Source organism: Eleginops maclovinus, chromosome 7 (assembly GCF_036324505.1).
Source record: "Eleginops maclovinus isolate JMC-PN-2008 ecotype Puerto Natales chromosome 7, JC_Emac_rtc_rv5, whole genome shotgun sequence".
NCBI classification, from domain to species: Eukaryota; Metazoa; Chordata; class Actinopteri; order Perciformes; family Eleginopidae; genus Eleginops; species Eleginops maclovinus.
This window is the reverse complement of record NC_086355.1, coordinates 14,048,515-14,062,671: the sequence shown is the minus strand read 5'-3', so window position 1 is coordinate 14,062,671 and position 14,157 is coordinate 14,048,515. Positions and strand designations below refer to the sequence as shown.

The following is a 14,157-nucleotide window of genomic DNA, read 5'->3' as shown; positions in this document are numbered from 1 at the left end:
TAGAACTGCATCTCCCGGGATCCAGAGTCTTCAGTATCCCGACATGCAACACACAGCTGTCTGTCTTTTCATCCTGTTACTGAACATGTCTTTCTGTTACTCCACCTGTAACAATCCTGCAGGGTAATTAGTAGAGGTATTTAAGTCTATTGTTTTACGTGTGTGTCTGTGTTTAAATGGGTATGTGTTTGTTTGTTTGTTTGTTTGTTTGTTTGTTTGTTTGTGTGTGTGTGTGTGTGTGTGTGTGTGTGTGTGTGTGTGTGTGTGTGTGTGTGTGTGTGTTAGTATGTTTGTGTTGTATTTATGTCCCTGTGTGTGCAAGTATCTTGCTGCAGCAGTTATACACGCGTGGTGGAGTGTGTGTGCGTGGAGATGTGTGTGTGTGGCAAGTGTGTATTACTGTATGGGCTATGATGCGTGTATCCTTGGTGTGGATGCCCCATTCTCATCCCCACCACTGATCCAGGTGTCATGGGGGTCATCGGTGTTGCCGGGGTAACAGGGTGTGACCCCGGAGTCACGGGCAGTGATCCTGGGGTCAGAGAGGTCATGAGGGGGACGTCGTCGGGCGAGCGGCGCAAGGTGAGGGTGTAATCTGGTGGGCAGGTGAGGCGCACAGTGTCCAGTGTGCTGTAGATGTCCTGGGTGTCCATGCCGTCCAGAGCGTCCAGCGTGTCCAGAGTGTGATGGTGGTGGGCGTTGTTCCTCTCGTCTGCTGATGCAGCATCACACTCCAGCTGCTTCACCTTAAAGGTGGAGTGAATATTTGTATTAGAAGACAATAGGAGTAAAAGCAGTGGAGACACAAAGATATATAAAGTCAGAGAAACTAAATTATCAAATATATGGCTGCCACTGAGGGCATTTTTTTTATGGACTAATCAACTAATAACTATCTTTAATTAATTAATCCTCAATATTTGTGTGAAAAAAAATGTTTTAAAAAATGGCAATTCCAATTTCCTAAAGCCCACGTTCCTGCATCATTTTCGATAAGTGTTTTGATGACTTATTAACTCTTCATTACCTATTCACTCAATTCCCATGTTATTATGAGATTAAGAGATGAGGCCAAATTATGGTTTTCCTTTTATATATCATGATATTGCAAATGAATCCACAATCACAGTATGTATAAAAAAGTTAAACTGATTCCATCTTAACGGGACTCAGACATTCACAATATGCAATCCTACAAAAATCCATATTTAATAATACATTATTATCTTGCAGCCTACATATAAATGTAATATAAAACAATGTAAAGCTTTGTTTGTGTATGAAAATCATGTAAAAGTATAAAGGGTGAAAAATGGCATCTACTCTCCATCTATGTGTTAGTGTAATTGACACCTCTCAATCAAAATAACACATCTCCAAGTATTCATCACGCTCTGTAAGCTTCAATTTCTTAAAATAACCCCTATGACACTTTCAGCTTTATGAAATTATCTATTAAGATCCCACATTTTTGAAGTAGTTTGAGGGATTACTCCAGTCAATTAGTTTCAGACCAATCTCGCAGTCGAACTAATCAAACCAATGCTATTTGTCATCATCATCCAAAGCACTCCCGACTTTGTCTCTAGGTGATGTCTAGCCTCTGCAAGACGAGCATGTTGTTACTTAAAATATTTAACACAAGCATGCCATGCATAAAAAATATTCTAATAGAAAAAGACAAGTCTTCATTTTTCCTTGTCACCTCAGATCTACTGGTGGTGCACGAAAGCCATACAAAGATATTTAAAATAATACAACACAATTCCAAAAGCAGCTGCAACACAGAGCTACATTACAGTGGTTCAACAGCCAGTTCCCAGTGTTTGCGATCTATATAGGGATCTGACATTTAGCACTCACTGTGGGAGATTCCAAAGCCACTAACTGAGGCTCAAAAGAGGCCAAATAGTTGGAGGATGCATTGGAGGCAATTGGAAGCAATCCAGACACAGCCCGTACATGCACAGGCATCAAAACAGACTCACAGATACAAACACACACATCCGCACACTCATAATGCTGATGACAGGCTGCGTTTTGCAGAAGTGCCCTGCTGGCAGCTTCTGCACTGGCAGGAAAGGGGTTCATTTAGTCACAAACACAAATCCTCTTAATGTTTCTTAAAGCTATAATAATATGCATGATTATTAACAATAAGAATTATATATTTCGATAAAAGCTGCAACGATTAGTGGACTAATCAATCAGTCAACAGATAGAGAAATGATCGCAAGATATTTTAATAATCGAGTTATCATTAAAGTTCTTTTTTTTTTTTAATGGCAATGCTATTTTCAGCCTCTCAAATATGGAGAACTCCTGCTTTTCATCACGAGTGTGAATATTTTTAGGGACTAGTCTGACCAAACAAGATATGTAAAGACATCACCTTTGAGAAAATGTGATTAATAATTTTTATTTACAATTTTCTGTCATTTTATAGACCAAACAATGAATCCTGGAATCAAGGAAATAATTGATAATGATTCATTGAAGATGAATCGATAAGGAAAATAATTGTTAGTTGTTAAATAACTTAACATGATGTGGCTACAGAAGCACACACAGGCAACACACACATTGTTTGTAGTTATGGTTCGAAAGAAACCCCCCAAAAACATAATAGCATTATTAAAATAGAAAAACACATAGCTCACCTGTAATGACATCAGTCCCTCCCCCTGCAGGTGGGCGGCGACGTCTGCAGGGGTGATATCTCGTCTCGGGGGAGGAAGCGGACGTGGACGACGATGTTCCAGACGCCTCTTGTCTTTTTTGTACAGTAAAGCTGCGAATGCGAGGATGTTGAGAAACAACAGTGACGCTCCCACCGCAATCGTCACCGAGAGTTCGGTTGAGTAGTCCTCATTCGGGACGCGGACCCCTTCTTCACCAGTACCTTGGCCTAAAGCAGCCTCTGGGGGCTGTGGAGTTCCTGCCTGTGAACCTGGATGACGTGTACTGCCAGGGGGCCAAGCTTTGGCAAGACGTTTAGTGTAAGAATAAGGAGTGTCATCCTGTGGAGAAGGACTATGGGTGAAGGAGGAAACCGATTGGAGGAGTTCATTGACATGATGTAAGTGAGGGACCAGCTGGAGCCAGAAGGAGATTTTGGTGGCACGGTAGTGGTCTCTGACACGGGGCTTCAGGCCAATGTGGAGGTACAGCTGCTCTTTAGGGGTGTACTTAGACCAGGCCACTTCTTCAAAGCGGTTGGGTTTGGTGTGGATAAACTTGGTGTCTTGAGGAACCGGCTGGTTTGGATCACTGGAAAAGTATGAAGCATATTGAGTTATTTATTCACATAGAGATAGGTTGGTGGTCAGGTGATGAAGAAGATGTCTTATTTGAGGCAAGACACTGCTTTTAATCTTCTCTGAAATATACAAAAAGCTGTAACCCTAAAGCTGTAACATAAAAGTTTGCAAAACATATATATATATAACAAAGATAACAGAATAAGTATTAGAGCAATAATGAAATAAAACCCATTTTAAAATCACCCAAATATAAGACCAACCTAACGGTAATAACAGTACACAATTGAACAATTATAAATAAACCACAATGATATGCAAACAACAGAGGTTTTAAAACCATTTTTAAATGCTTTTAGTGCAATAGTCAACATAAATTCCAATATGTAATGCTTTGCAGTTTCTCAAATGTCAGAGACTCCTAACAGAGGTGCTGAAGACGTTTTCTCAGCTGGCTAGCATTCTCTGGGGGAGTATGAGTTTCTCCCATGCTGCCCAATGGTTTCACTAGGGCTGGCACACATTGTTCTAAATCAATATCAACATTATAAAAGACAAACCAGTGGCAATGAATTCTCTCCCAATGGTAAACATGTTTTGTTTTCCTGTATGCGTAGCTCAAAGGTGACTCTGTTGCAGATCATTGATTTTGGTCCACTCTACATGCCATGTGTAAAACATTTCAGTAAATGTACAGATCCAACTCTGCGGTTGGAACTGTGTGGATATTTGCGTCTCTGAAAGCTGGCAGATATTGTTATTAAAGATGAATGTGTGTGTTGCATAGTGAATACATCTTTAAAAATCATCTCTCTGACACATACAGACAGGCATTCATTTGACAATTTACCAACTTATTTGTGTCAGCAGCAAATCTGACATAAATGAAAAAGCAGCACATCCTCACAGAATTGCCAGTTATACGTTATGTGCTTACTTGTCAATCAGCACCTTATGAACAGCACAAGAAGACAGGTAGCGTAAAGACATACCGGCACACTTACAAACCGTCTAAGGATTTATACGCCTACACAGAAGCTTAGAAAATATACATGAGGGAGCATCACACCCTTGCGTTAAATTGATCTGTCGCAGAGTTCCATCACCATCCGAGGCACTCTCAGCCGAGTGAAATCATTCTTTAGAGAGATACTCCCGTTGATAATTGCAGTGTGCATGGAAATCTTATCAACCCTTCTTGGTGATTTTTCTCTGCAGTTTTCTGGGGTGGTAATGACAACATTGAACAAGGGCTAGAAAATGCTAACTTGATGCAATGTGATTGCCTCACTGCACCTGCGTTAATGACCAGACTCAAAATATGTACAGGCACTGTCCTAATTTTGTGTGTTGTGAGATAGCAAGGCTCTATGGTGATTTAGATCAAGGTCTAGACTGCAGATGTCTCTGTAAATCTGAAGAGGTCTCAGCGGAGTGAGCCTCGATTGGATTAATTACTGGTAATTACTCGCTTCCAGCTCTGCAGAAAGAGGGTCCATCCTCAACAATTACCTTTATCTTGTATATCATGTCAGAGTGGAGAGATAAAAGGTACTCTTATCAGTGTGGACTGTCGGGATTTTAAGAGTTTAACCGTGGATACATTCTACGACTGTGGTATTCGTTGCTACTGGCAGATCATTTCAGTTTCAATTTAATAAATTGGATCTCTAGAAGCTTTTTTAGCCACTGGCAGATCATTTTAAATTTTGATTTAACATATTGAATAAGCTATTCGTCTCATTGGCTGTAAATGACTGAATTAGGGAAGATTAAAGAAAAGGAAAGAAGAGAAGAGGCGAGAGAAGAGAAGACAAGAGGAGACGAGGTGAGAGAAGAGAAGACAAGAGGAGATGAGGCGAGAGAAGAGAAGAGAAGAGAAGAGAAGAGAAGAGAAGAGAAGAGAAAAGAAGAGAAGAGAAGAGAAGAGAAGAGAAGAGAAGAGAAAGAAGAGACGAGAAGAGAAGAGAAGAGAAGAGAAGAGAAGAGAAGAGAAGAGAAGAGAAGAGAAGAGAAGAGAAGAGAAGAGAAGAGAAGAGAAGAGAAGAGAAGAGAAGAGAAGAGAAAAGAAGAGACGAGAAGAGAAGAGAAGAGAAGAGAAGAGAAGAGAAGAGAAGAGAAGGCCAATCTCTCATCCTTCTTTAAGGACATTACCTTGGCTTTCATCAAGGACCTTTTCAATAGCAAAGGCTTTTTAACTTTCTCCACCAAGGCCCAAAGAAGAAAAGCCCTGTCAAAAATGTGACTTGACAAAGAACCTGTGTGCACGCTCCAACAAAATTAGTCTGCAGCGGTGCTTTAATGATTGTATCTTAAGTACTGTCGTCTCGCCAGACATCCGAGACCTTTTGAAGGAAAATACATTATAATACAATATCCTTTGCCTGTGAGCTCATTATTTTTGTTGCTCTGAAACGCAGGTGTTCTTTTCTAATGCATCATTAAATCTCAGCATCACTCCTAATGAAAAACATTATCTATACTATTAAATTGTTATTTATCTTGATGGAAAGGTTTGACAGAGAAATTCATTCTGGCCATGCTGTCTTCTGCACTCAATTCCTATAATGCATTTTCCTAATCAATATGAACATCATTTGTAAGAAATACATTTACTCAATGATAATCAAAGTTGTCATTTTCTCCCTGTTGTGTGAACCCTGCCTAAAAGCTCCACTTCATGCCCATGTACATGCTAACTATCAATGAGTCCAACACATTCAACATGGATAAAACCTATTCAAGATGCACTGTGCTGTTTGTCTTGATGACACCGCAGAGCTAAGTCTTGGCTGTCTAATGTTGAGCTTGGAGGAGATTTGTTCCTGTAAAAATGACTGAGCTTTCCACAGTTACAGCATCGACACTCTGTGTTGCCAAAATCTTGTCTCTGCAGAGCGTCCCGGATAAAGTATTGACAGCTGGGCATATTCTTTTGCTTTTGAAAATGAGATTCTTTCTATATGTGGATAAGGATTAGACATTGATAGCAGATACAAATCAACAGATTTCTTGAAAGAAAGAGGCCAAAATATTTGTAATGAAATATGTTATGCTATGAAATAGCTTAGTTTGTTCCTATTTTCTCAACTGTCTTTATATAGTTTACTTTGACAAAAGGTAATAAAAACTCTTCTCAGTGGGATTTTTCAACTGAAATCAATATCTCACACTAGAGTACATTTTAATAGCTCACCCAGTCTTGGCAAAGTTGGTCCAGTAAGTCATGACAACAGCGCTCAGCATCACATCGTTCTTGGAGAAGTTACAGTTGAACAGATCAGTGGGTCCCACCATGGGCACACCAAACACATAGGGCACCTGCACCGACAAACAGACACATTTTATTATAGGGTACTGTAGAGGCTTACCGATCACATTCATTCTCTTGAAAGTAATCATGACAGACGTTAACTTCATCCAAATGAAGACAAACAATGTGTAACTGTAGAGAACCAGAAATCACTGAATCAATCTTCATTTTGACAAACTGCATCCATAATAATCTGGACTAAAATCCACCCCCACAAACACCAAATACAAATGCAGACACATTAATTGCAGTGAACCACACCTGAACATTGGAAATCAAAAGTGCTACTTTGTTGCACAGAACAGAAGAAAGGATTACTGTAATACACTGTAATTATCACAGTGGTAAATATACAGCAGCTTTTCAAATAAGCTGTGCAGGGAAATAAATTCCAAAAACATTTCATATATTTTAGCTGCAGACGATCGCTTCATTCTATTTATCAAGAATTTTGAACAAATCAATATGAAGCACTTTACAGGGAATCTTAAGAGCTCCAAATTCATCACATTCATATTTCTAAAATTCTTCAGACACTAATCACTTTCATTTTTGCTTCTGAAACAAAATGTCTCTCCTTGATGTCTAATATCATTATTTATCTCTCTACTTACAAACACTACAAAAGCAACTGTCACTCATAAGCAATACAGCACTGTGACATCAGCTTACCTCGTCACCATGGGCGGAGTCAGCCCAAGGCGGTGTGGCGTCACTCTGGCAGTGGTGGTAAAAGGAGTAGAAGTATGTGGGGGAGCCATACTGAGCGTGGAGGTCAGCTGTAGCTATTGCTGGCGCCACCCATTGGTGGTCCGTGAATAACGCTACTAAAGTCTTCCGTCTGGTTTCTGCATTGTCACGGTCTGCCCAGTCCGTGTACATGAACCTTTAGTGGATACATGTCAGATTAGCTATCAACCGATCTACAATCTAAAATGTATCATACATTTATTACTCTTCATAATGTGCATGTACATAAACAAATACACCCTGTCCATTTATGAGCTAGTTTGACCATTTGGGAAATACACTTTCCTGCCACGGGTTAGATGAGAAAACAGGAAACCAGCAGAAACAACTAGCCTGGCTCCATCAAGAGTTTTAAAGCTCTACCTACCAACATCATTAAAGCTAATATATTAACAAGATATATGGGTTATGAGCAAAAAGTATAGCAAGGGAATGTTATGGTTGGAAGTAATGTGCTTTGACTATTTCTTGGCAAGTCTCTGCTGGTTGCCTGGCAAAGTCGCAGTGGCAACAAGATTCAATGTCACTAATCCCAGCCAAGAAATACTCCAACATATAACGCCCTGTAAAACCACAAAGTATCAGTGTTACAGTTTGGTTTTAATTGGTGAGATTAAGAGCTCCTGGTACATTTTTCGGAGAGAGGGTGATTGTTTCCTTTCTATGGGCAGAGAAAATCTAACCATCTAATGACTGCAGCTTCATATTGAAGAAAACATAGATGAGAGTGATAGTGTTCTCTTCTATCTTTGGGCAAAGTCAACAAACTTATATCGCATAAATGTCAAACCACTCCTTAAAAACATTCCTTGAGAGACTCACTCACCTTATGCTCTCTCTCAGCGTATCCCGGCCTTCTGGGTATCCATACAAACTGTCCACAAAGTCTGACACTGCAAAGTCAAAGTCCTCAGCCGTGACACCGTCCTCTGAATCCACAATGCCCTCCACAAACTTCACACCCTCGCCCTGGTTAACCCCTAGCATCACGTCGTAGTTCAGAAACTCTCCCTGCTCCATCAGAATCTGGGGGTCATCAGGTATGACATCACCATCAATCACCGGCGCAAAAGCCGTGTGATATTTGGCCGGCGTTACGCTCTGCTCCACAAGTTCTCGGTAACTCCGGCCCTGGAGGCAGGCAACCAATTGGGTGCTGTCTTCAATGCCGCACCCCACCCTCTCGCCGAGCTGCCGGGCGTACTTGCTGGGCTGGTAGTTGACAGCCCAACTGGCTAAAGCGCTGCCGCTCTGGATGATGGCTCTGTGGAACAGGTCTGAGATACACATGAACACACAAACATCAATACAAATAAGGGCATGGAAAGCTTATAAACTGAGGCACACACATGTATATGTTTATAAACTACATGCATTCACACACATGGATGAATGTATCCATATGGTTGCATAATACATTTGCATACATGATCAGATGGAGACCTAGAATTTCCAAAGCAAAAATCCCTGACATGCATTATTCAGAAGTATGACCGGTCAAGGTTAGAGCATCAGGTTCCTTTAGGTACGGGTTAACAGTTTAAGGTAATAAAGCTCTTACCAATATGCGTCAGAGGCAGGCTGTTTTATTCAGAGAACTCAAAGGCTTATTCAGGCAGTTATACTAGTAAATGAAAGCTGCATCGGTCCACTGGAGACCATGAAAGGTTTCATAAGCATGAGTGTCATAGCTTTTACAGCCCACACATACCTGCCAACCATCATAGGTGCACAACTGCCAATCTCACTATATTCATTGTGCATTTCTAAACTTCCTACATTGTTCTGCATAAATTACACATACAAAATAAAGGTTAAGCAGGGTTTTTGTCCCTTAGTCTTCCTTACCCTCAGAGTAGTGAGACAAGGTGAGTAGGCTGACGCAGGAGGCCCCGGCCCCCGATCCGAACACAGTGACTCTACCTGGGTCTCCTCCGAAGGCTGCAATGTTCTCCTTTACCCAGCGTAGAGCCTGGATCTGATCCAGCAAGCCATAATTCCCTTTTGCCGCCTGGTCACCTGTGCTCAGAAATCCTACAGGCAGACAGAGAGTGAGATGTAATTACACACAGTACACATATAGTACTGACGTTTAGAGGCTTGCCTGAAATCAGAGCTAAATATTGGCTGTGAGAAAGCTATGTATACAATATTTTTTCCTGTTGTTTCTTTGAAGTTATTTTAAAATGTACAAACACACAGAAGCACACATGGATGTGATTCCCACTTCATTGCATCCCCACTGTTAAAATCAATTATGCATGAGTCTTGGTTTATCATGAAGAGAAGAGATATTAATGAAAAATGATATGCCTCCCTGAAATACGTCGAAAATTGGATTAATTCAACAAGGTACATCCATATTCATGCAACGGGAAATCAACTTACACACAGACAGACCTACACACACATGCAGTTACAGACACAGCAATCCCTTTTTCCCATTACTGCTGACGGTGTTAGGTAAACACAAAGGATCCTAAAGGCTCTCTCCACTCCAGTATATCTCATTACTGCAGAAGCTAATTTCCCAGAACCTCAGGCTGGCCATAACACAAACTGTAGGAGTATAATGAGCATGAAAGGCAATGTAAAAAATAATGCATTCATCACTTATGAGCAATTTGTCAGACATTTTTCTCATGCAAATAGGGCATTATAAGAAAATTATATTAGTTTGACCATAGTAAAGCTTTCAGAAAGACCTTATATTTATATGTGTTTTTGTTTTGCTTATTACAATAAAATTAGGGAAACATGTGTAACTGTAAATTACTTTGCAATTATGGCTCACCTCATGCATCCAACTTATGAAGACAATGATAAGGAAGAAGAAGAGATGATCAGGGATGGTGGTGGTGGTGATGATGATGATGACAGTGATGATCGTATTCGAGGAGGTGGAAACACAGAGGATGGAGATGAAGACAAAAAACTTGATATGGTGATTAGAGACTACTTGCATCCCCAAGGTCAGAAATAAATAGCTGTTTCACCCACCAAGCAGATGCAGATTTATGCCATCATGTAAAATCAATATCTAATGAAGGCCGTGAATGCTTCTAAAAGACAGAAAAAGGCAGCACGGTTCTCAAATCAATTTGTTTTTTTTGCGAATGTTTCAACCTTTTAATATATATCCAATTCTACTCCCCTCCATTTTGAAAACATTTTTTTATGTTTTAAGTGGTCTGATTTCTCCTTCATTATGACATTATTTGTGAGTACATACAATCTATAAAGCATGCAAAAAGTGCATACACATTTAGTAAATAAATAAAAGTGAATGAGTGCACCAAATGCTTAAGAGAAAGAGCAGCAAAAGGAAGAGTTCTCCCTGTTACTGTTACTCTCTTATAGCAGAGCATTTTGATTAATACATCTACGTATTTCTCAAAAGCCTTATTCAAATGCATTTATCATTTAACTTTCTTTGAACATACATTCCATGTGAGTTCAATCATTTTAAATATTGCTGAAAATATACTCTATGCACACATTTTATTAACCTGCTGGCAAATTTTAATTAATCTTTTCATATGAATTATTAAATAGTGTGCAACTCCTAATGAGAGTGGTGGAATAATTTAACCCAGCCGATCGTATGATATGCAGCTATTGCATTTGACTTTTCTCAATATGAAGCAATCCTTTACTCACACAAACTACTCTATACTCAGTTTATTACAGTAAAGGATGCTTTCAAAGTATCATCTTAACCCTCCTGTGGCCATGCTCAGTCTTTTTAATTTTCATAATTACAGCTGCAAAAATGCCAGAAAATCTAAGATATTCAGCCTGTGCTGAGCCGTCTAAAATTAGAATAACCACAGGGAATCAGATTTTCTCTGTTCAGAGAGCAATGAGTCAGGGAGTCATGGAGGTAAAAAGGATCAGATTTGAGTCAATGCTAGTAGTGGGGGAAAAAATGGCTTTAGGGGGTTTATTTCCACTAGGGACACCCACACTGAACATGTTTCCATTTAAAAAAACAAAAAGGCACTGAGTGAAAACGACTCATTAATGGTTTTCACATTTCATAGCTCGCTGAAGGATTAAGCAATCCAGATGGTGTATACAATGTAAATGTAAAGAGATTATGAAATTAAAAGTGAGGAACAACAGTGTTTAAATCCTTGGTTAAAAGGAATAGTATAACATTTCTTACTCTAATTATTTATAGATCATAATACATATGTATGTCACTCCATAAAAGACAAATAGCAAGATAAAAATAAAGCTGAGTTAAAAATGTCTATACTGACTGTGTTTATATATGAAAGCATTATTCACTCATACGTGAACACAAATCAATATTTGAGATTGAGTTCTATTATTGACCATTGTCATAGATTAAACTTGATGTACTTTTTTCCGATTTTTCAAAAGAGAAACTGCAAAAATCCAACAAACATAAATGCTACACAGATGTGTGCACCGCATTTACAAACATTATCCATTATACGCGCATAATCCTAGCCCCAATGTAAAATAAATTACTATACAGTATTTGCATGATACCGCAGTGATGTTATCAGAATACCCAGAGCACCTTGCCAGTAATTGCAGGGCAAGCGGGGTGCTGAGGCACAAATACAGATATTTTAAGATATTTCTAAGTATAGATTGCTTCTTGATTGCATGTACCCAAAAGGCATCCAAGTCATGCTATCAGTATTCATTGGTTGTCAACACATATTGTAAGTATGTCTGTTGCAGAATAACTCAATAGAATGAAAAATGACCTGAATATAGAATCCAGAGGCATGCTTTAACAGGTACTAAAAGCATATACAGTCATATTACCATAAACCACTGTGTTCAAACACAGATAGAGATGATATATTAGATATAGAAGATATATCATTTTACCTAGTACTCCTAGGCGATAGTTGAGGGTTATGACAATGACGTTCCCATAGCTTGCCAGTACGCTACCATCCATCATGTTGCCGGTGCCTTCTGTGTAGGAGCCCCCGTGGACGTAAACCATCACCGGCCGCTGACCCCCCTCCTCATGGATGTCTGAGAAAAGTGAGAAAAAGAAGAGGATAGATAGATAGATAGATAGATAGATGATAGATAGATAGATAGATAGATAGATAGATAGATAGATAGATAGATAGATAGATAGATAGATAGATAGATAGATAGATAGATAGATAGATAGATAGATAGATAGATAGATAGATAGATAGATAGATAGATAGATAGATAGATAGATAGATAGATAGATAGTGTGAGTGTAGGCACAGATCCACCCACTTTCCTTCTGCCTTCATTCTGTCTTTGTTCCTTTATTTAAATAAATATTCATAGCGACTGTGTGTGTCCAACTGACCGTCCACCTGTCCATTTGTATGCATATCAGCCTTTAATCGGTTGGTGGGTTTATACATACAAAATCAGGAACAGTCTGTGGCTCCTGTGCTTCCCTATGCTTCATATCTCCCTACATTAATTTCTCAGCAGGTGGATTTAAATTGAGGCTGCAGGAGTGTTCATGCCTGCCATCGTGTGTGTAGGTGTGTGTGTGCGCAGGGTCACATGCATGTGTATGAACTAATATGTATGCACGAGTGAGCCTGTGTCCTTCCCACTTTCCCCCACAAGTAAAGGCGTAAACCTCTTGGCGACTAAAGCAGGTGTCTGCATATTAAGTGTTGGTTCAACCAGAGGCGTGCACAAGGGGGGTGGAGGAGACTTGGCTTTACTTTTAAAAAGAAAACTTTATTTATTTAACAATGGCATACCTGTGCCCTGACACGTTTTTTCCACGTTTAATCAAATGTCACAGAACTAATGTTCTTAAAATCACCTTGCGTGATGTCAACCCAAGGTTAGCCAGTGCCGTTCTGTTGCCACTTGTTTGACCCGACATGTGAACAAATCAGGTCAGCCTAATTCTAACCCTGCATGCTTATTTATTCACACTTGCCTCAAGAAAGTCTGGGCACATCTTTAGATTTACTCACCTTCCTCAGTGGGCACGTAGATATTTAGATATAGACAATCCTCACTCTGGTGAGTGAGGTACGTTGCTGCTATATCCAGGTTAGCCGTGAGCCAGGAAGGCATCATATCCCCCAGCATGCTCCTCTCATCCAGTGACTGCGGGCACACTGGAGCAAACTGAGTCACATTTCGTATTCCCGGCCATGGCAAAGGAGGCTCGGGTGCCTGAAAGCGTCGGTCACCAGTCGGGGGCCTTGCGTATGGTACCCCCAGGTACTGGATGACGGGTCCGAGCAGGTCGGAGGGCAGAGGGGTCAGCATGCCGCGGATGCGGCCCTGCACTGTAGAAATGACAGGCACAGTCTGCTGCGCCAATGAAGAAGCCGAAAAGAGGCTAATAGTGAGGCAGAGGGAAAGGACAAGGGATAAAAATCCAAATGGGGATAAAAAGGATGGAAGAGATGGGGGAGAGGGAGTCCTCCTGGTCCTCTGCTCGGACATGATGATGTGTTTAGGGATACCAGATGGGAGGGAAGCAGGAACAGCCACCGGGAGGGAGAAGACCAAGGCTTTGTTGACCCTTCAGAGGTATCCACCACTCACACACAGCTGCTGCTCAGCTTGGCCCATAGCACACACAACAAGCAATCCAGGCTCTTGCAAACAACCTTTTCCTTTTGTGTGTGTGTGAGTTTGTGAGTCAGTGATTCTGTGCCTCTGACTGCTTGGTGACTCAGTCAGCGAGTCCCTTGAATACTTGTCTGTGTGTATGTATGTGTGGAAGTATTTAAGCTAGTGTGCATGCCCTGGACTGGCAATTTGAGCATGTGTGCACGTGTGTGTGTGTGTGTGTGTGTGTGTGTGTGTGTGTGTGTGTGT

The 14,157-nt window shown here is 40.4% G+C and overlaps 1 protein-coding gene across 1 annotated transcript; it reads right to left on the bottom strand.

Annotated features, from left to right (window-relative positions):
* Positions 1 to 223: 223 nt before the first annotated feature.
* LOC134866824 (neuroligin-4, X-linked-like) lies at positions 224 to 13,884 on the bottom strand. Its single transcript, XM_063886985.1, has 8 exons — positions 13,299 to 13,884; positions 12,196 to 12,348; positions 9,172 to 9,357; positions 8,150 to 8,600; positions 7,246 to 7,459; positions 6,457 to 6,581; positions 2,661 to 3,270; positions 224 to 746 (listed from the first exon to the last, which is right to left on the bottom strand). Exons 1-8 carry the CDS (start codon positions 13,777 to 13,779, stop codon positions 339 to 341), a joined length of 2,628 nt encoding a protein of 875 aa, XP_063743055.1. The 5' UTR covers positions 13,780 to 13,884; the 3' UTR covers positions 224 to 338.
* Between the last annotated feature and the right edge of the window lie 273 nt (positions 13,885 to 14,157).